The sequence below is a fragment of the Cherax quadricarinatus genome, chromosome 4 (assembly GCF_038502225.1).
Source record: "Cherax quadricarinatus isolate ZL_2023a chromosome 4, ASM3850222v1, whole genome shotgun sequence".
Lineage (NCBI taxonomy): Eukaryota > Metazoa > Arthropoda > Malacostraca > Decapoda > Parastacidae > Cherax > Cherax quadricarinatus.
Genome location: NC_091295.1, coordinates 11,824,130 through 11,848,670, shown reverse-complemented (window position 1 = coordinate 11,848,670; position 24,541 = coordinate 11,824,130). Strand labels below are relative to the sequence as shown.

Here is a 24,541-nt window from a genome sequence, read left to right as displayed (position 1 = left end):
TTCATAGACCCATCCGCTGACACGTCCACTCCCAAATATCTGAATACATTCACCTCCTCCATACTCTCTCCCTCCAATCTGATATTCAATCTTTCATCACCTAATCTTTTTGTTATCCTCATAACCTTACTCTTTCCTGTATTCACCTTTAATTTTCTTCTTTTGCACACCCTACCAAATTCATCCACCAATCTCTGCAGCTTCTCTTCAGAATCTCCCAAGAGCACAGTGTCATCAGCAAAGAGCAGCTGTGACAACTCCCACTTTGTGTGTGATTCTTTATCTTTTAACTCCACGCCTCTTGCCAAGACCCTCGCATTTACTTCTCTTACAACCCCATCTATAAATATATTAAACAACCACGGTGACATCACACATCCTTGTCTAAGGCCTACTTTTACTGGGAAAAAATTTCCCTCTTTCCTACATACTCTAACTTGAGCCTCACTATCCTCGTAAAAACTCTTCACTGCTTTCAGTAACCTACCTCCTACACCATACACTTGCAACATCTGCCACATTGCCCCCCTATCCACCCTGTCATACGCCTTTTCCAAATCCATAAATGCCACAAAGACCTCTTTAGCCTTATCTAAATACTGTTCACTTATATGTTTCACTGTAAACACCTGGTCCACACACCCCCTACCTTTCCTAAAGCCTCCTTGTTCATCTGCTATCCTATTCTCCGTCTTACTCTTAATTCTTTCAATTATAACTCTACCATACACTTTACCAGGTACACTCAACAGACTTATCCCCCTATAATTTTTGCACTCTCTTTTATCCCCTTTGCCTTTATACAAAGGAACTATGCATGCTCTCTGCCAATCCCTAGGTACCTTACCCTCTTCCATACATTTATTAAATAATTGCACCAACCACTCCAAAACTATATCCCCACCTGCTTTTAACATTTCTATCTTTATCCCATCAATCCCGGCTGCCTTACCCCCTTTCATTTTACCTACTGCCTCACGAACTTCCCCCACACTCACAACTGGCTCTTCCTCACTCCTACAAGATGTTATTCCTCCTTGCCCTATACACGAAATCACAGCTTCCCTATCTTCATCAACATTTAACAATTCCTCAAAATATTCCCTCCATCTTCCCAATACCTCTAACTCTCCATTTAATAACTCTCCTCTCCTATTTTTAACTGACAAATCCATTTGTTCTCTAGGTTTTCTTAACTTGTTAATCTCACTCCAAAACTTTTTCTTATTTTCAACAAAATTTGTTGATAACATCTCACCCACTCTCTCATTTGCTCTCTTTTTACATTGCTTCACCACTCTCTTAACCTCTCTCTTTTTCTCCATATACTCTTCCCTCCTTGCATCACTTCTACTTTGTAAAAACTTCTCATATGCTAACTTTTTCTCCCTTACTACTCTCTTTACATCATCATTCCACCAATCGCTCCTCTTCCCTCCTGCACCCACTTTCCTGTAACCACAAACTTCTGCTGAACACTCTAACACTACATTTTTAAACCTACCCCATACCTCTTCGACCCCATTGCCTATGCTCTCATTAGCCCATCTATCCTCCAATAGCTGTTTATATCTTTCCCTAACTGCCTCCTCTTTTAGTTTATAAACCTTCGCCTCTCTCTTCCCTGATGCTTCTATTCTCCTTGTATCCCATCTACCTTTTACTCTCAGTGTAGCTACAACTAGAAAGTGATCTGATATATCTGTGGCCCCTCTATAAACATGTACATCCTGAAGTCTACTCAACAGTCTTTTATCTACCAATACATAATCCAACAAACTACTGTCATTTCGCCCTACATCATATCGTGTATACTTATTTATCCTCTTTTTCTTAAAATATGTATTACCTATAACTAAACCCCTTTCTATACAAAGTTCAATCAAAGGGCTCCCATTATCATTTACACCTGGCACCCCAAACTTACCTACCACACCCTCTCTAAAAGTTTCTCCTACTTTAGCATTCAGGTCCCCTACCACAATTACTCTCTCACTTGGTTCAAAGGCTCCTATACATTCACTTAACATCTCCCAAAATCTCTCTCTCTCCTCTGCATTCCTCTCTTCTCCAGGTGCATACACGCTTATTATGACCCACTTCTCGCATCCAACCTTTACTTTAATCCACATAATTCTTGAATTTACACATTCATATTCTCTTTTCTCCTTCTATAACTGATCATTTAACATTACTGCTACCCCTTCCTTTGCTCTAACTCTCTCAGATACTCCAGATTTAATCCCATTTATTTCCCCCCCACTGAAACTCTCCTACCCCCTTCAGCTTTGTTTCGCTTAGAGCCAGGACATCCAACTTCTTTTCATTCATAACATCAGCAATCATCTGTTTCTTGTCATCCGCACTACATCCACGCACATTTAAGCATCCCAGTTTTATAAAGTTTTTCTTCTTCTCTTTTTTAGTAAATGTATACAGGAGAAGGGGTTACTAGCCCATTGCTCCCGGCATTTTAGTCGCCTCATACGACACGCATGGCTTACGGAGGAAAGATTCTTTTCCACTTCCCCATGGACAATAGAAGAAATAAAAAAGAACAAGAGCTATTTAGAAAAAGGAGAAAAACCTAGATGTATGTATATATATATATATGCATGTGCGTGTCTGTGAAGTGTGACCAAAGTGTAAGTAGGAGTAGCAAGATATCCCTGTTATCTAGCGTGTTTATGAGACAGAAAAAGAAACCAGCAATCCTACCATCATGCAAAACAGTTACAGGTTTTTGTTTCACAGTCATCTGGCAGGACGGTAGTACTTCCCTGGGTGGTTGCTGTCTACCAACCTACTACCTATATATATATATATATATATATATATATATATATATATATATATATATATATATCTATATATATATCTGTATATATATATATATATATATATAGATATATATATATATATGTATATATATATATGTATATATATATATATATATATATATATATATATATATATATATATATATATATATATATATATATATATATATATATATATATGTATATATATATGTATGTATATATATATATATATATACATATATATATACATATATATAATGTATATATATATATATATGTATATATATATATGTATATGTATATATATATATATATATATATATATATATATATATATATATATATATATATATATATATATATATATATATATATATATATATATATATATATATATATATATATATATATATATATATATATGTCGTGCCGAATAGGCAGAAGTTGCGATCTTGACTTAAATAGCAACGCTCATCTTGCCATATAGGACAAGTGAAAATTTGTGTATGCAATAATTTCACCAAAATCATCCTGAACCTAACGAAAAAAATATATTTCATTGTGTTTGTTTAGTATTAAATTATTGTAAACAAATCTAAAATATATTTAGGTGGGTTAGGCTAAAATAAATTGTTCTTGTTTTAATAAGGTTAGGTAAGTTTTCTATGATTCTTTTGGAGCAAAATTAAAAAAAATTTACATTAACATTAATGAAAAAAATATATCTTTAAACGTATAAGAGAAAATTTCAGTTTTACATATTCGGCACGACATATATATATATATATATATATATATGTATATATATATATATATATATATATATATATGTATATATATATATATATATATATATATATATATATATATATGTATATATATATATATATATATATATATATATATATGTATATATATATATACCTGGAGAGGGTTTCGGGGGTCAACGCCCCCGAGGCCCGGTCTGAGACCAGGCCTCATGGTGGATCAGGGTCTGATCAACCAGGCTGTTACTGCTGGTCGCACGCAAGCTGACGTACGAACCACAGCCCGGTTGGTCAGGTACTGACTTTAGGTGCCTGTCCAGTGCCTTCTTGAAGACAGCCAGGGGTCTATTGGTAATCCTCCTTATATGTGCTGGGAGGCAATTGAAGAGTCTTAGGCCCCGGACACTTATTGTGTTGTCTCTCAGTGTAGTCGTGGCGCCCCTGCTTTTCATCGGGGGAATGTTGCATCTTCTGCCGAGTTTTTTGCTTTCATAGGGAGTGATTTTCGTGTGCAGGTTTGGTACCAATCCCTCCAGGACCTTCCAAGTGTATATTATCATGTATCTTTCTCGCCTGCGTTCGAGGGAATACAGATTAAGGACCTTCAACCGTTCCCAGTAGTTTAGGTGCCTTATCGTACTTATGTGTACCGTGAAAGTTCTTTGTACACTCTCCAGGTCTGCAATGTTGCCAGCCTTGAAGGGGGCCGTTAGTGTACAGCAGTATTCCAGCCTAGAGAGAACAAACGATTTGAAGAGAATCATCATGGGCTTGGCGTCCCAAGTTTGGAGGTTCTCATTATCCATTCTATCATTTTCCTAGCAGATGAGGTGAGATCCTCTGACATTATCACTCCCAGGTCCATCACATTACTTTTCCGCTCTATTGTATGGTTAGAATTTGTGGTATACCCTGACACATTTTGAATTTCTTCAAGTTTTCCATATCTGAGTAGTTGAAATTTCTCCTCGTTGAACTTCATATTTTTTTGAGTGGCCCATTCGAAGATTTGGTTGATGTCCGCTTGGAGTCTCGCGGTGTCTACGATGGAGGTCACTGCCATGGTAATCCGGGTGTCATCCACAAAGGAAGACACGGAGCTATGGCTTACGTCTCTGTCTATGTCACAAATGAGGATGAGGAATAGAATGGGAGCGAGTACTGTGCCTTGTGGAACAGAGCTTTTTACCGTAGCTGTCTGAAACTTTAGTCTGTTTACTATTACTCTTTGTGTTCTATTTGTCAGGAAGTTGTAGATCCATCTACCAACTTTTCCCGTTATTCCTTTATCACACATTTTGTGTGCTATTACACCATGGTCACACTTGTCGAAAGTTTTTGAAAAGTCTGTGTATACGACATCTTTATTTTGTTTATCATCTACAGCATCCAGAACCTTGTCATAGTGGTCCAGTAGCTGGGACATGCAGGAGCGACCTGCTCTAAACCCGTGTTGCCCTGGGTTGTGTAATTGATGGGTATCTACGTGGTTGGCTATCTTGCTTCTTAGAACCCTCTCAAAGATTTTTATGATATGGGATGTTAGTGCTATCGGTCTGTAGTTCTTTGCAATTGCTTTACTGCCACCTTTGTGCAGTGGGACTATGTCTGTTGTTTTTAGTGTGTGTGGGATGACCCCTGTATCCATGCTCCCTCTCCATAAAATGCTGAAGGCACGCGATAGGGACTTCTTGCAATTCTTGATGAACACGGAATTTCACGAGTCTGGGCCTGGGGCAGAGTGCATAGGCATGTCATTAATTGCTTCTTCAAAATCTTGTGGAGTTAGAATAATATGCCAGATGTTTGGGATGGCCAAATTTTGGGTTTCGTTCATAAAGAATTCATTTGGATTGTCAACCCTTAGAGTGGGCAATGGCTCGCTAAACACTGAGATATATTGGAACTTCAGTATCTCACTCATTTCTTGGCTATCATCTGTGTATGTCCCATCCCGCCTTAGCAGGGGCCCAATACTGAATGTTTTTCCCCTTGGATTTGGCATAAGAGAAGTTTTTTTTTTCAGTTTCCTTTATGGTTTTTAGTTCTCCCTTTAATTCTTGTCTCCTATAAGATTCCTTCAGCTTAAGTTCGATATTTCCAATTTCATTGACTAGTGCCTCGCTTTGTATTTCAGATATATTGACCCCACTCAGCAGCTCTGTGACTCTTCGCCTTTGTCTGTATAGGGAACGTCTCTCTCTTTCTAGTTTACATCTTCTCTTTCTTTTTCTTAATGGAATGTGTCTTGAGCAGATCTCAAGAACCACAGAATTCATTTTTCGAGGCAAATGTTCGGATCTGTATTGTTTAAGATATCTTTCCACCTTGTTTCATTTAGGACATGGTTTACTTGATCCCATTGTATGTTTTTGTTATTGAAATTGAATTTCGTGAAGAGACCTTCATGACTGCTCACATTTTGTTGGTCTGGAGCCCTGTGCATACATGTCTGTACCTCTATTATGTTGTGATCTGAGTGAATTGTCTTTGATACAGTTATATTACATATCAGATCGTCATTGTTAGTGAATATGAGGTCCAGTGTATTTTCTAGTCTTATAGGCTCTACTATTTGCTGGTTTAAGGTGAATTTGTTGCAGAGATTTAATAGTTCTTGTGTGTGTGAATTTTCATCTGAGTTGCCTCCCGGGGTGATCTTTGCTAAAACATTGTTTGCTATACTCCTCCATTTTAGGTGTCTCAAGTTGAAATCTCCTAGTAGTAAGATGTTTGGGGCAGCAGTTGGAAGACTTTCCAGACAGTGGTCAGTTTTGCAAAACAATCGCAGTCAGGCGATCTTAACAATGCAAGACAAGCCACGGGGGGTGGAAATCTTTAGCTCAAGTACTTTCAAACTTCTGAGTGCGTCATCAGGAGCTGTGCAATGTTGCAAAGGCAACAACAGGAGAAGTAGGGTAAATTTTCAGAGTGGTAGTGTGGAGCCAGTCAGCCAGCCCAAGACTGACTGGCCAGTCATAATATATATATATATATATATATATATATATATATATATATATATATATATATATATATATATATATATATATATATATATATATATATTATTTCTTCTTTCAACGTACCAGCCGTATCCCACCAAGGCAGGGTGGCCCAAAAGGAAAAACGAAAGTTTATCCTTTCAAATTTAGTAATATATACAGAAGAAGGGATTACTAGCCCCTTGCTCCCGGCATTTTAGTCGCCTCTTACAACACGCATGGCTTACGGAGGAAGAATTCTGTTCCACTTCCCCATGGAGATAAGGGGAAATAAACAAGAACAAGAACTAGAAAGAAAATAGAAGAAAACCCAGAGGGGTATGTATATATATGCTTGTACATGTATGTGTAGTGTGACCTAAGTGTAAGAAGAAGTAGCAAGACGTACCTGAAATCTTGCATGTTTATGAGACAGAAAAAAGACACCAGCAATCCTACCATCATGTAAAACAATTACAGATTTCCGTTTTACACTCACTTGGCAGGACGGTAGTACCTCCCTGGGCGGTTGCTGTCTACCAACCTACTACCTACATATATATATATATATATATATATATATATATATATATATATATATATATATATATATATATATATATATATATATATATATATATATATATATATATGTCGTGCCGAATAGGCAGAACTTGCGATCTTGGCTTAAATAGCAACGCTCATCTTGCCATATAGAACAAGTGAAAATTTGTGTATGCAATAATTTTTCCAAAATCATTCTGAACCTAACGAAAAAAATATATTTCACTGTGTTTGTTTAGTATTAAATTACTGTAAACAAATCTAAAACATATTTAGTTGGGTTAGGCTAAAATAAATTGTTCTTGATATAATCAGGTTAGGTAAGTTTTGTAAGTTCCTTTTGGTGCAAAATTAAAATTTTTTACATTAACAGTAATTAAAAAAATATATCTTTAAACTTTTTTTTTATCACACTGGCCGATTCCCACCAAGGCAGGGTGGCCCGAAAAAGAAAAACTTTCACCATCATTCACTCCATCACTGTCTTGCCAGAAGGGTGCTTTACACTACAGTTTTTAAACTGCAACATTAACACCCCTCCTTCAGAGTGCAGGTTTCCCTGAACCCATTCATAAATGTTACTTTGCTCACACTCCAACAGCACGTCAAGTATTAAAAACCACTTGTCTCCATTCACTCCTATCAAACACGCTCACGCATGCCTGCTGGAAGTCCAAGCCCCTCACACACAAAACCTCCTTTACCCCCTCCCTCCAACCTTTCCTAGGCCGTCCCCTACCCCGCCTTCCTTCCACTACAGACTGATAAACTCTTGAAGTCATTCTGTTTCGCTCCATTCTCTCTACATGTCCGAACCACCTCAACAACCCTTCTTCATCCTCTGGACAACAGTTTTGGTAATCCCGCACCTCCTCCTAACTTCCAAACTACGAATTCTCTGCATTATATTCACACCACACATTGCCCTCAGACATGACATCTCCACTGCCTCCAGCCTTCTCCTCGCTGCAACATTCATCACCCATGCTTCACACCCATATAGGAGCGTTGGTAAAACTATACTCTCATACATTCCCCTCTTTGCCTCCAAGGACAAAGTTCTTTGTCTCCACAGACTCCTAAGTGCACCGCTCACCCTTTTCCCCTCATCAATTCTATGATTCACCTCATCTTTCATAGACCCATCCGCTGACACATCCACTCCCAAATATCTGAATACATTCACCTCCTCCATACTCTCTCCCTCCAATCTGATATCCAATCTTTCATCACCTAATCTTTTTGTTATCCTCATAACCTTACTCTTTCCTGTATTCACTTTTAATTTTCTTCTTTTGCACACCCTACCAAATTCATCCACCAATCTCTGCAACTTCTCTTCAGAATCTCCCTAGAGCACAGTGTCATCAGCAAAGAGCAACTGTGACAACTCCCACTTTATGTGTGATTCTTTATCTTTTAACTCCACACCTCTTGCCAAGACCCTCGCATTTACTTCTCTTACAACCCCATCTATAAATATATTAAACAACCACGGTGACATCACACATCCTTGTCTAAGGCCTACTTTTACTGGGAAATAATTTCCCTCTTTCCTACATACTCTAACTTGAGCCTCACTATCCTCATAAAAACTCTTCACTGCTTTCAGTAACCTACCTCCTGCACCATACACCTGCAACATTTGCCACATTGCCCCCCTATCCACCCTGTCATACGCCTTTTCCAAATCCATAAATGCCACAAAGACCTCTTTAGCCTTATCTAAATACTGTTCACTTATATGTTTCACTGTAAACACCTGGTCCACACACCCCTTACCTTTCCTAAAGCCTCCTTGTTCATCTGCTATCCTATTCTCCGTCTTACTCTTAATTCTTTCAATAAAAACTCTACCATACACTTTACCAGGTATACTCAACAGACTTATCCCCCTATAATTTTTGCACTCTCTTTTGTCCCCTTTGCCTTTATACAAAGGAACTATGCCTGCTCTCTGCCAATCCCTAGGTACCTTACCCTCTTCCATACATTTATTAAATAATTGCACCAACCACTCCAAAACTATATCCCCACCTGCTTTTAACATTTCTATCTTTATCCCATCAATCCCAGCTGCCCTACACCCTTTAAACTTATAAGAGAAAATTTTAGAAAGGACCTATTTTTAAATGAGTTCTTGCTAATTGACCAGTTTTACATATTCGGCACTACATATATATATATATATATATATATATATATATATATATATATATATATATATATATATATATATATATATATATATATATATATATATATATATATATATATATATAAAGCACACGCGCAAGTAAACACATCCCTAACACAGTATGTGTGAGGCAGAGGAGTGAACGGCACCTGGCTGCTGGTTCACACACTCTGGTGTTTACATGGGAGTCCAACACTGCAGACATCGTGTGTTCATGCTGAAGTTGATGCTAATTAGTGCTCTTCCTAAATGCCAAAGGTTAAATCTGTAACATATGACATGAGACGAGATCTCTCGTGTGGAGACTGAGCTCCGGCGGAATGTATTGCATAGAAAACTTGTGTGAATTTGTATAGGACACTAGCGAACATTCATCACTTCGGATATCTTTGCTTAGCGTTTCTCATTACGATCATACATTTTTTTATCATATACCATTGTTTTCCTCAAACCATACCACGGGCGGGGTTTAAACTCATGGCGAGTGAGTCATAAAACTCCAGGCCAGCGCTGTAACCTGGTTTGCTTGCAATCGTGTCATTACGATTTCGTGAGTTACTGTTTTTTTCTCTTTAGGAATCCTTGATGTACTACCTGTAAAGTGGTTGACAACATTTGAGAACTTGAGAACGCCTTATCCGATCGGCTTAAACTTTTTAACGCTGGTATACTATAGGGAAAGGTTTATGCGTCTATTGGCATGTGCAGATATTCCTTAGTTAGTTTTATATAGACCATTTCTTATTGGTTCCCTGTGATAATGAAAAAAAAATGCTTGTGATGGTCTTCAAAGCTGTATTATTTTCCCTTTAAATTGTGTATATGTGAGCATTGGATTTAAACTGATCAATAATTTAATCAACCATGAAGTCTGTTTTGCAAGATGCATCACAGTCTCTCAAAAGCAAATTTGAGAAGTAAAAATGTTATAGTTGGTTAATCCTGTAAAGTATTTTTATTACAATGGCTGCGTGTTTTACTGGGTAATAATGTAGAACTTTCAGGATATTAATTTGTAGCTTCATTGTTAATAAACTATATTGTCGCAAGCCATTTGTGATATCCGTCATAGTTGTGTGACGTCTTTGTCATGTTATAGAGGGATAGTTTCTCTGTTACGTCTTATTAAGACATCCTTATGTTTTGATATGCAATTAGATTTTTCTACCCTTGCATATATTAATCTTTGAACTTCAAAGTTTGTTTTTAGCTAAACCAGCATATGCTACTGATCGATGACACATATACAAATTTAAAGTGAGATAGAGTAGAGTAAGCGAGGGAATAATATAATGGCCTCTAGTGTTGGCATGGTTGACTCTTAGAGATAATTCACTAGACACACACGTACATTAATCAGTTTAGCATCTGTCCGTTTCATTAAGTGGATTTTTGTCTCCATGTATAACACATGGACTGTATTATGCATGATACATGGACTGTATTATGCATGATACATGGACTATATTATGCATGATACATGGACTATATTATGCATGATACATGGGGTGTACTATACATAATACATGGACTGTATTATGCATGATACATGGACTATATTATACATAATACATGGACTATATTATGCATGATACATGGACTATATTATACATAATACATGGACTATATTATGCATGATACATGGACTATATTATACATAATACATGGACTATATTATGCATGATATATGGGGTGTACTATACATAATACATGGACTGTATTATGCATGATACATGGACTGTATTATGCATGATACATGGACTGTATTATGCATGATACATGGACTGTATTATGCATGATATATGGACTGTATTATGCATGATACATGGACTGTATTATGCATGATACATGGACTGTATTATACATAATACATGGACTATATTATGCATGATACATGGACTGTATTATGCATGATACATGGACTGTATTATACATGATACATGGAGTGTATTATACATAATACATAGAGTGTATTATGCATGATACATGAAGTGCATTATGCATGATACATGGAGTGTATTATACACAATACATGGATTGTGAAGTTTTCCTTTTATAACCTCTGGTGGCCTGGAGTGGCTATGGTGGCCTGGTGGTTAACGCTCTCGCTTCACACAGTGAGGGCCTGGGTTCGATTCCCAGCCAGAGTAGAAACATTGGACGTGTTTCTTTCCACCTGTTGTCTATGTTCCCCATCAGTAAAATGGGTACCTGGGTGTTAGTCGACTGGTGTGGGTCGCATCCTGGGACACTGACCTAAGGAGGCCTGGTCACAGACTGGGCCGCGGGGGCGTTGACCCCCGGAACTCTCTCCAGGTAAACTCCAGGTAAACATACAATGCAAGGAATGTTGCACTCGTGATTTTTCTGCATCATGTTGGTTAAGTTTGGTTCAGTGTTGTTTCTGGACAGTGTGTTGCGAGGGTGGTAAGAACACCACAGGTGAGGGAAAAATGTTGTACTTGTAATTCTTTTTTGATGTTTTCGGTCCTGTCACAATATTAAGTGTTTTTTCCCTGCTGTCGTGTATGAGGTAATACAGCCACATACTCTGAATACTCTGAGAAAAAATATGTCAGCATCTGTCTTGGTTGTAGCGTCGTGGCGTAACATGAGTTCATGTTGTAGGTTTTCGTTAAAGCCTTGAATGTTAGTTATGTGTCTGATTGCAGAGCAGAACATCTAAGAAGGGGAGTGTTGTGTTTATCTTGGGTGAACTGGATGGTAAACTCAATTGCACTTAAGCAGTTAAACTGGAAGGTGTCGAGGCTGAATGTTTAGGTGTGATGTCATCGATATACCTTAATTGCAATATCTTGAACCGCTCGATTTCAAACGATTTCATATAGTGGTTCGCCAGGACTAACCTAATTGGTGTGCCCATGGCCATGCCAAACTTTTGTCTTTAATACGTATTGTTAAAAGTGAACAGTTGGTAAAAGTTCAAATAGGTCAGTAAAAATTGCCTTGGCAAGGGAAGGTCCATGTTTGCTATTTTTCTATATAACAGATCGATGACTTGCTCGGTAGGAACCATTGTAAAAAAAGACATGGTATCTAAACTGTTCATTTTCTTATTTTTGATGTTTTTTAAACCTAGACGGATGATATCCAAAAATGTTTCAGGTGTCCTGTGCAGCATTGAGATGCTGCCACGTGATTGGTTGAGTAGATATTTGCATTAATGAACAGGTGTACCTAATATTTATATATATATATATATATATATATATATATATATATATATATATATATATATATATATATATATATATATATATATATATATATATATATATATATATATATATATATATATATATATATATATATATATATATGTCGTGCCGAATAGGCAGAACTTGCGATCTTGGCTTAAATAGCAACGCTCATCTTGCCATATAGGACAAGTGAAAATTTGTGTATGCAATAATTTCGCCAAAATCATTCTGAACCTAACGAAAAAAATATATTTCACTGTGTTTGTTTAGTATTAAATTATTGTAAACAAATCCAAAATATATTTAGTTGGGTTAGGCTAAAATAAATTGCGCTTGTTATAATAAGGTTAGGTAAGTTTTCTAAGTTCCTTTTGGTGCAAAATTATAAATTTTTACATCAACATTAATGAAAAAAATATATCTTTAAACGTATAAGAGAAAATTATAGAAAGGACTTAATTTTAAATGAGTTCTTGCTAATTGACCAGTTTTACATAATCGGCACGACATATATATATATATATATATATATATATATATATATATATATATATATATATATATATATATATATATATATATATATAATATATATATATGTATATATATATATAATATATATATATATATATATATATATATATATATATATATATATATATATATATATATATATATATATATATATATATATATATATATAAAGACATGATGAATGTTGCAGCAAGGAGAAGGTTGGAGGCAGTGGAGATGTCATGTCTGAGGGCAATGTGTGGTGTGAATATAATGCAGAGAATTCGCAGTTTGGAATTTAGGAGGAGGTGCGGGATTACCAAAACTGTTGTCCAGAGGGCTGAGGAAGAGTTGTTGAGGTGGTTCGGACATGTGGAGAGAATGGAGCGAAACAGAATAACTTCAAGAGTGTATCAGTCTGTAGTGGAAGGAAGGCGGGGTAGGGGTCGGCCTAGGAAAGGTTGGAGGGAGGGGGGTAAAGGAGGTTTTGTGTGCGAGGGGCTTGGACTTCCAGCAGGCATGCGTGAACGTGTTTGATAGGAGTGAATGGAGACGAATGGTTTTTAATACTTGACGTGCTGTTGGAGTGTGAGCAAAGTAACATTTATGAAGGGGTTCAGGGAAACCGGCAGGCCGGACTTGAGTCCTGGAGATGGGAAGTACAGTGCCTGCACTCTGAAGGAGGGGTGTTAATGTTGCAGTTTAAAAACTGGAGTGTAAAGCACCCTTCTGGCAAGACAGTGATGGAGTGTATGATTGTGAAAGTTTTTCTTTTTCGGGCCACCCTGCCTTGGTGGGAATCGGCCAGTGTGATAATAATAATAATAATAAATAAATAAATATATATATATATATATATATATATATATATATATATATATAATATATATAATATATATATATATATATATATATATATATATATATATATATATATATATATATATATATATATATATATATATATATATATATATATATATATATATATATATATATATATATATATTATATATATATATGTCGTGTCGAATAGGTAAAACTTGCGATTTTGGCTTTAAACAGCAACGCTCTTGTTGCCGAATAAGGCAAGCGTAAATTTGTGTATGCAATAATTTCGCAAAAAAAAATGAAAGCTTAAACACTACCAAAGTTATAGTATACACTAAAAAACTTACCAAAATTACCTACTCACACTACCGCCCAAACATGATGACTTCACCCCGTCACCATCCGTTTTATGACTGCGGTAATCGAGGTGTTATTGTCCCTGTGACTGAGATGCGGCGTCTACTGTTTTGTTACATAAAAGTCGCATAGTTATTGGCAGTGATGTTTGTCTTCATTGGGTCACCCTTGATTCACGGCCTGGAACTGAGCGCCCTGGAAGCTGTGTGTCTGACTACGACCTCTGGCCTACAGATGGCGGTCGAAGGCGTGAAGATAATGCCTCGCTTAAGGTTGGGGCGCATAAAGATACTGGTGTTTAAGGTCATGTGTGATAGTGATCCCATGACGGTTCACGGTAGTAACTACCTCTGGCTTACTAGTTCTGTGAAAGTTATTTTATTCGTAAGGAAAAAATCACCTGGCACTGGTCTTCGTCACAAGATAACCCATTCAGTTTCGCCGATGGCTTTATGGCGGGCTTATCGGACGAGACGAATATATTAACAGGTGGCTAATATTTAAGAGGATTGTACCTCATGCATTGACTTGACTTTGTCGTGACAAAAGTCGGATGAAAGTGATTTGTTCTGTCAATATAGATTGAAATTTTAACATGTTGGTGTCTAACTTATTATTATTATTATTATTATTATTATTATTAAAGATTAGCCGGTATTCTCCCGGCCCGGGCCTTTTCCAAGTGGTGGCCCGGCCTTGGCTCCCTCTTTAGGGAGTGTCTGAGACCTAAGTCTCCCATGGGAGGAGGTACAAGTACCTCCTCATCTTTGGGATCAACTGTCCCCAAGCCTAGCCACAAGCTAGGCCTCTCTGGTCTGCCATCCCCGCCCCAAGGGGGCAAATGGGAATGACAGTCTTATGACCTAAAGGCTCGGGCTCAGACACCTACCCTACCCTAGAAGGGAGAGGCATGGTATCGATGTATTCGCCGGTAGGTTAGGTTAGGTAAAGATTAGCCGGTATTCTCCCGGCCCGGGCCTTGTCCAAGTGGTGGCCCGGCCTTGGCTCCCTCTTTAGGGAGTGTCTGAGACCTAAGTCTCCCATGGGAGGAGGCACAAGTATCTCCTCATCTTTGGGACCAACTGTCCCCAGGCCTAGCCACAAGCTAGGCCTCTCTGGTCTGCCATCCCCGCCCCAAGGGGGCTAATGGGAATGACAGTCTTATGAGCTAAAGGCTCGGGCTCAGGCACCTACCCTACCCTAGAAGGGAGAGGCATGGTATCGATGTATTCGCCGGTATAAAGACCTTTATTTTATACATATTAAAATTATCACTGGATTTAAAGTTTAAAATGTTTATATTAATATTATTACAGTCAGCACTGTTTCTTATATTTTATATTTCTTTCAAAATAATTTTCTTAGCTTTTAATTAATCGTTTAAATTAAAATACATTTGCTCTGTGTTAATCGTAAATCCGATTTATAATTAGCTTATCATACAAGAAAATCTGTGTAAAGAAAAAAACTATTGGCACACGATGGTGGTGGTTTATGCGTCTGCTGACACGGGTCATCAAGTGACCAGTCACAGCGTCTGCTGACACGGGTCATCAAGTGACCAGTCACAGCGTCTGCTGACACGGGTCATCAAGTGACCAGTCACAGCGTCTGCTGACATGGGTCAAGTGACCAGTCACAGCGTCTGCTGACACGGGTCATCAAGTGACCAGTCACAGCGTCTGCTGACACGGGTCATCAAGTGACCAGTCACAGCGTCTGCTGACACGGGTCATCAAGTGACCAGTCACAGTGTCTGCTGACACGGGTCATCAAGTGACCAGTCACAGTGTCTGCTGACACGGGTCATCAAGTGACCAGTCACAGCGTCTGCTGACACGGGTCATCAAGTGACCAGTCACAGTGTCTGCTGACACGGGTCATCAAGTGACCAGTCACAGCGTCTGCTGACATGGGTCAAGTGACCAGTCACAGCGTCTGCTGACACGGGTCATCAAGTGACCAGTCACAGCGTCTGCTGACACGGGTCATCAAGTGACCAGTCACAGCGTCTGCTGACACGGGTCATCAAGTGACCAGTCACAGCGTCTGCTGACACGGGTCATCAAGTGACCAGTCACAGCGTCTGCTGACACGGGTCATCAAGTGACCAGTCACAGCGTCTGCTGACACGGGTCATCAAGTGACCAGTCACAGCGTCTGCTGACATGGGTCATCAAGTGACCAGTCACAGCGTCTGCTGACACGGGTCATCAAGTGACCAGTCACAGCGTCTGCTGACACGGGTCATCAAGTGACCAGTCACAGCGTCTGCTGACACGGGTCATCAAGTGACCAGTCACAGCGTCTGCTGACACGGGTCATCAAGTGACCAGTCACAGCGTTTGCTGACACGGGTCATCAAGTGACCAGTCACAGCGTCTGCTGACACGGGTCATCAAGTGACCAGTCACAGCGTGTGCTGACACGGGTCATCAAGTGACCAGTCACAGCGTCTGCTGACACGGGTCATCAAGTGACCAGTCACAGCGTCTGCTGACACGGGTCATCAAGTGACCAGTCACAGCGTCTGCTGACACGGGTCAAGTGACCAGTCACAGCGTCTGCTGACACGGGTCAAGTGACCAGTCACAGCGTCTGCTGACACGGGTCATCAAGTGACCAGTCACAGCGTCTGCTGACACGGGTCATCAAGTGACCAGTCACAGCGTTTGCTGACACGGGTCATCAAGTGACCAGTCACAGCGTCTGCTGACACGGGTCATCAAGTGACCAGTCACAGCGTTTGCTGACACGGGTCATCAAGTGACCAGTCACAGCGTCTGCTGACACGGGTCATCAAGTGACCAGTCACAGCGTCTGCTGACACGGGTCATCAAGTGACCAGTCACAGCGTCTGCTGACACGGGTCATCAAGTGACCAGTCACAGCGTGTGCTGACACGGGTCATCAAGTGACCAGTCACAGCGTCTGCTGACACGGGTCATCAAGTGACCAGTCACAGCGTCTGCTGACACGGGTCATCAAGTGACCAGTCACAGCGTCTGCTGACACGGGTCAAGTGACCAGTCACAGCGTCTGCTGACACGGGTCAAGTGACCAGTCACAGCGTCTGCTGACACGGGTCATCAAGTGACCAGTCACAGCGTCTGCTGACACGGGTCATCAAGTGACCAGTCACAGCGTTTGCTGACACGGGTCATCAAGTGACCAGTCACAGCGTCTGCTGACACGGGTCATCAAGTGACCAGTCACAGCGTTTGCTGACACGGGTCATCAAGTGACCAGTCACAGCGTCTGCTGACACGGGTCATCAAGTGACCAGTCACAGCGTCTGCTGACACGGGTCATCAAGTGACCAGTCACAGCGTTTGCTGACACGGGTCATCAAGTGACCAGTCACAGCGTCTGCTGACACGGGTCATCAAGTGACCAGTCACAGCGTCTGCTGACACGGGTCATCAAGTGACCAGTCACAGCGTCTGCTGACACGGGTCAAGTGACCAGTCACAGCGTCTGCTGACACGGGTCATCAAGTGACCAGTCACAGCATCTGCTGACACGGGTCATCAAGTGACCAGTCACAGCGTCTGCTGACACGGGTCATCAAGTGACCAGTCACAGCGTCTGCTGACACGGGTCATCAAGTGACCAGTCACAGCGTCTGCTGACACGGGTCATCAAGTGACCAGTCACAGCGTCTGCTGACACGGGTCATCAAGTGACCAGTCACAGTGTCTGCTGACACGGGTCATCAAGTGACCAGTCACAGTGTCTGCTGACACGGGTCATCAAGTGACCAGTCACAGCGTCTGCTGACACGGGTCATCAAGTGACCAGTCACAGCGTCTGCTGACACGGGTCAAGTGACCAGTCACAGCATCTGCTGACACGGGTCATCAAGTGACCAGTCACAGCGTCTGCTGACACGGGTCATCAAGTGACCAGTCACAGCGTCTGCTGACACGGGTCATCAAGTGACCAGTCACAGCGTCTGCTGACACGGGTCATCAAGTGACCAGTCACAGCGTCTGCTGACACGGGTCATCAAGTGACCAGTCACAGCGTCTGCTGACACGGGTCATCAAGTGACCAGTCACAGCGTCTGCTGACACGGGTCATCAAGTGACCAGTCACAGCGTCTGCTGACACGGGTCATCAAGTGACCAGTCACAGCGTCTGCTGACACGGGTCATCAAGTGACCAGTCACAGCGTCTGCTGACACGGGTCATCAAGTGACCAGTCACAGCGTCTGCTGACACGGGTCATCAAGTGACCAGTCACAGCGTCTGCTGACACGGGTCATCAGATGACCAGTCACAGCTGACCTACCCCACCTAGCATTTACACTCCATTAAAAGAAAATCACTGCATGTAAGTGAGTCCTAAGATGGTACCTTTACACGCAACCATCAATATTCAGTTGTAAATTCTGAATTAGAAATATTCTCTCATCTTCATTCTTATTTACGAAACTGATTTTGAAGAAAGCTTTCATGTTGAGTCGTTTAATATTATTTATTATTATTGATGAATAAATACATTCATTCCAGTTTGTAGTCAGAGAGAGAACACATCAACTTACGTGTGGTATACGTTTTTTCTAATATTTGTAGCGTACTTGAGGTGAGGGAATCAAGAATGTTGTCTAGCAACCTGATATTTGTGTTAATTCTGGTGTTATACATTAAATTAGTGAACATATCTTTAAAGTAGGTGTTATACACTAATGATGTGTGTTGCAGGTGTTGTGTTGTGCCACAACAGATATTATACACAAGACTTAACTAATGATGCTGTGTGTTGCAGGTGTTGTGGGACAGGCAGATGATGAGCCACGACAGATGCTATACATTACACGTAACTAATGATGCTCTGTGTTACGGGTTTAATGTTTTGGGACGGGAAGATGACGTGTGATGACAGATGTTATACAGAGCACGTAACTAATGATGGTGTGTGTTGCAGGTGGAGTGGCTGGGTACGGGCGGGTGTTCTGCTGTGGGTAGCGTCTGGTTTACACTTCACGTGGCTGCCATCTGGACGCTAACGGCCCTCAACGTGGACAAGTACGTGGCCATCGCTTCGCCCCTTCATTACGCCCGCTTCGTGTCGCCAGGACGCGTGGGCGTGACGGTCTCAGTGTCATGGGTGTTATCAGCGGGTCTGTGTACACTGCCGCTGGTGCTGCCGGGGCTCCAGAGCTCCCCGCGACCTCCTGGCTGTTGTTTACCCGACGTGGTATCCGCCTCGCCAGTCGTGGGTCGCAGCTACGCCCTGGTGCTCTCCTTGCTGGGGTACCTGTTGCCGGCACTACTCGTGGCTTCCGCTAATGGTCGTATCCTGGTGATAGCACGTCACCACCGTCACAGGATTGTGTCGGCGCTATGGGACGTCACAGTGTCAGCTCAGGCCACCGTCACACCACAGAGGTCCCACTTTTACCTTACTCGTTACAGGGGGCGCTCGGCTGCCACCACTGTATTCCATTTTGTTGGCACTTTCATTATCCTGTACCTGCCATCAGCGGTGTGTCTGTTATACGAGGCCCTAGCCAGGTCTTACGTTCCCGTCACCGTCTCCATCACTAACTTTGCTCTGCTTACGTTCGCCCCAGCCATCAACGGCTTCGTGTATGGGGTGAAAAGTAAAGTACTTCGAAAAAACTTTAAAAATTTCCTGAGAAAACGGTTGTACAGAAGCGAAGTCCATTATGAAATCCAGTCTCGCGCGCCGTCAGTGCCTGCGTCACGGCGGCCCTCTATCACTCCTTCCCTCTCGCTGCCCCTCCAGCAGAAGCTACAGCGTCGCATGTCGGAGATACTCATCCAGCCTACCACCTCCACGCCCAGCGACACTACCCTAAAACTCGTTCGACGGTCTTCCGAACTCAGCTTTCGGCCACGAGGCTCTAACTCATCCATTCCCAGGGACACCACTCCTTCTCGACCTACCAGTGACTCACCGGTACTTCCCGGCAGTCAGATCACTCAAACCGACTCACAAAATGACCAATCTAAGAGTGACCAAGTCAAATGTGATTATGTCAGATGTGATCAAGCAAAGTGTGACCAGGCCAGAGGGGGCAGCCAGGATAAGGTAAACTCCTCTCCACCCAAGAGTCCCCTCAGTCGCAATACAAACGTCTTTCGTTTACTCCCCCAGTCCAGCAGTTTGGAGGAGAACGCTGATCAAGAGAAAGAAGCCACTAACCTCGCTAACTCGTCAACCGTTATGTCCAACCATCGCACGTCTTTAAGACGAGCTCTGTTTGCTAGGAACAAACAAAAAAGTCTGGACTTTGAGATGACTTGTTTGTATATGCAGGAAAATTGTCCCGAGTCTAACGCTCATCCACCTCGTAGTGCGTCACAGCAAATAGTTGGCGAGGTAGGAGGAAGTCCATCACTGGTTCGACCCCTGCTGCTGGGTCAGTGTTCACAGCCACCTCTCTCGCCTGCCAGAAAGACTAAGCGAGTCTCATGGTCATCAGACAGCTTTTCCGACTCGCCCATGGATTCAGACACGGACACCGGCATCATCTCGAACTCTGTCCTACCCAGATATCGTAAAAAAGCCATGTTCCGCAACAATGGTCTGCGTTTCGACTTTTCAAAAGTGTCTCTGGAGCGTATCGATTCTGAGGACACTCGCCATTCACTGGAGCACAGTGATTCTTTGGAATCATCACCCCCAAATTCTCCACAAATTACTGGCAACAAGGAAAGTGAGAAGGTGCAGGTCCATTTTGTCCACGGTCCCATCGTGGCCAATGGGAAGGTCATCAGTAAGAGTAACGGGCACCACGATATAGCGGAAGTAGTAGTCATTCCCACAGAAGACAGGTAAAACTCTCCTACTCATACGTACTGCAGGCGAGTTGAAGCCAATTCTCATCACCCTTGGGCTTTCTTAGGAAACACAAATCAGGGTATTACAGCAGGACGAAGATCAAGGTACAGGCTGGTGTGGACCAGCCCCTACTCTCACTGACCGGAGCGACATCCAGGCTTCTCTTGTCCATCAGATTATCTTAATATTCCTTTCATTGGTATGAAAGAGTAATAGGATGCTTGGTAACAGTCGTACTTGGTGTTTTATATTATTGGTAAGAAAGGACAGTAATACTACGTTCGTGCACACTAGTGGCCATTACATTGAACTGACGCATCATGATGCATCACATTAGCTGTTAGAGAGCCTAAGACTTTTTAGCATAAGATAAAACTTTACGAGCTATGTTAATTAAGCTCGCTCACCCTCACGGTGCAACAGACTCAGCAGGACAACTCTCACTCAGTGGACATGCACCGAGCCATAAAAAAAGTCATTTAAACCTCGCAGAGAATTTTCAAAGTAGTGCAGTGACTGAGATCAAGATCGTAGGCTCATTAACTTATGAAATTCAGTCTGAGACAGAAATATACCTGACAGTACATATCCATATGCTGTTAACAATGTCTACCTATCCATTTCCACATTCCTTAATTTATTCACACGTGCATTCATCCACACCTTTACTGTCCATAAACACTACAACGTCACACTCCTATTTATTTCTGTCTCAACAGAAATGATAAACACACATTCAGAGAACTATGTCGTGTAAATAACTGTTATGTAGCGAATATACCAGCTGACCAAGAACTGCTGTGAAGGATTTAAAGTGGATATTCGAACTAAAAATAGGACAGAGATCATCCACACTTGCAGTTCCTTGCTGCTGAGTTTCTCCAGCACAAAAGTCGACCTAGGAGTGACTCGCGTCGATATTTAAGACTTTGCAACACATTTGGTAATTTTTGCTTAATGCGAACAGCAATTTACCGTAACATTTTTAACTCATTTTGGAACACCAGCAGTGTGCAGTTGCCATATTCTATAAGAATTATATGGTGGGAGCACCTGAACTGTGCGGCTACCATATTCTAATGTTTACAGAATAGAAATATCTGTGTGCAGGTACCATATTCTGTACGACTCACATTGTGGGAACACATCTAGTGCGCAGATGAACTGATCTATTTGAGTTGCGTTATAGGAATATGCGCAGTGTGCGGCTACCCTATACTATATGAGAACTATCTTGTAGGAGTAACCGCAGTGGGCAGGTACCCTATGTTACACTGAGTTGCAGTGTGGAAACACCTGCAGTATGAGACTACCATAAACGAGACAATGAAATCTGTCAACCTGAGCTAGGAGACTGGTAGAAAGATGAAGATATCTTCCTGTATTTACATAGGGATTTCGTAGCTACGATAATTTTAAATGGTTCGTTCCCACAAAGTTGTAGTTACTCTGTCCCGTAATTATTCGGTATACGAGGCCAAAGGGTCAAAGCAACTGGCTCGGAGTTCATTCAAGCAAGTAGCTGAATTAACTGAAGATTCGCTGTAGCAGGTCAGGCCACAGCCCGAGTGTTTCAAGTTACAGCACAGCACAACCTGATAGCATCACTCAACACGTGCTGAGATCAATCAAATAATACGGAGGAATAGACTGCCTATTCAAAACAACAGAGGATCGGACAGTGGCCATAAGGAAGCAGTTTACCGGAGTAGTAAACAAGGTCACGGCTAGAGTAGACTAAACTCGGTACATGTGGGTGGAATTTTGGGAATAGTAAACCAGGCTACGGCTTTAAAGAGCTAGGCCACGTTACATGAGGGTGAAGGCGCGGGACTAGTAGGCCGGGTAACGATTCAAGTTGGCCAGATCGAGTAACTAGTGGGGTCATGATACGGCTTTATGGAGCAAGGTCGCGGAACAAGCAGGAAGAGTTACTACACGAGAGAACAAGTTCGCAGAGCTTGAGGGTCGGCTTCCGGCATCGTTATCCACTAGTTATCCCACAGCCTCTCCAGCTATGAGCTAAGTCGTCGTTACTGCAGGAAGCTCTCACAAGCACAGAAGCCTCCGCTTCATCTTCCAGGCAGCACCATTTCGGAAGTACTCGGCTGAAACTTTGGTACTTGTATGTAAGGCTCTCTCTACTCGTTATTGAAGATCGTAGTGTACTCAAATCCTGAGGAGCTCAACGATTACACCCAGAGAGGCCGTGAGCTACTAATCAGTATAGACAATATAGAGTCCCTTCGCTTTGGAATTACTGCTTTAAGTCACTTCTCAACTCGGGACTGGGAAAGCTGCCTTAACACCGCGTCAGTCACTGCTTGACCTTGGACTTAATCACCGTCACACGGCGGGATATATCACTATAACAAACGCGAGAAAAATCAAGCACATTCGTATGGTCTGCAATTGCAGTGAGCCAGACTCCACCACTCCTTTAAACATATTGCATCACCAGATCACATCCCAGACCATCCACTAGCAACCACCACCAGTTCATCCCTGATCCCTTCCCTCCCATTACCAATACAGTGCTGCTGCTGCACCACCACCACAATCTGATCGCATACTGCCTGGGAATTAAACATTATCACGGGTATTAAGCTGTCCCAAACCTCTGTCGGATTCACTTCATTGAATTAACTGAAAGAAAAAAAAACTTTTCATACCGAATTTTTAATCTATTTTTTGTGACGCTTACTTTATCAAATACATTTTTACATCAAAATACACATATTGACAAACCACGTTAAAATATTAAATCTGGGAAAAGACGTATTAAACCGTGTTACAAAGAAGAAGTTTTAAAAGTCTGATATTAATTGACGTATTATATATATATAATATATATATATATATATATATATATATATATATATATATATATATATATACGTATATATATATAACTTAAGATTATTTCCACAATAGTCTAACATGACACGATGATTTAAGACGTGTCACAATGGTTTAAGATGTGCTACAATGATCTTAGACATGTCACAATGGTCTGAGATGTATCACGGTGTCTAAGACATGTTACAGTGGTCTAAGACGTGTCACGGTGGTCTAACAGATGTCACTGACAAGTCTAAGTTGGCATTTGTAATTTTACAAGCACGCCACTAGCAGCTGTCTCCTTTGGGTATACCTTGAGGGGCGGTTCTGGGGGTCAGCGCCCCCCTCGGCCCGGTCCGTGACCAGGGGTGTGAAATTCCAAGTTGTCTCTGGCTCAGTGAAGTCCAGGGATGTCTCCCGTGGTGTGAAGTTAAGTTGATGTTACCAGCAACTAACTACAGGGAATGTGACATCAGAATCAACAAGCGTCATTCACATGTGATGTCAGTACCAACAGGCTTCATTAGCATATGTAACTAACAGGTATCTAGTGATGTTAACAAGAGCATGTGACATCGGTAACTCCAGATGACTCCATCATGCGACATCAGTAATTGACAAGGCAGATAC

At 41.3% G+C, this 24,541-nt stretch overlaps 1 protein-coding gene across 1 annotated transcript in view; it reads left to right on the top strand.

Moving 5' to 3' along the window:
* LOC128702038 (rhodopsin, GQ-coupled-like) overlaps positions 1–23,888 on the top strand; it is a 604,475-nt gene extending 580,587 nt beyond the window's left edge. Inside the window, exon 4 of the mRNA XM_070094398.1 lies at positions 19,187–23,888. Within this exon, the coding sequence (XP_069950499.1) occupies positions 19,187–21,067 (1,881 nt within the window). The 3' untranslated portion in view covers positions 21,068–23,888. The remainder of the gene's footprint in view (positions 1–19,186) is intronic.
* Positions 23,889–24,541: the final 653 nt, after the last annotated feature.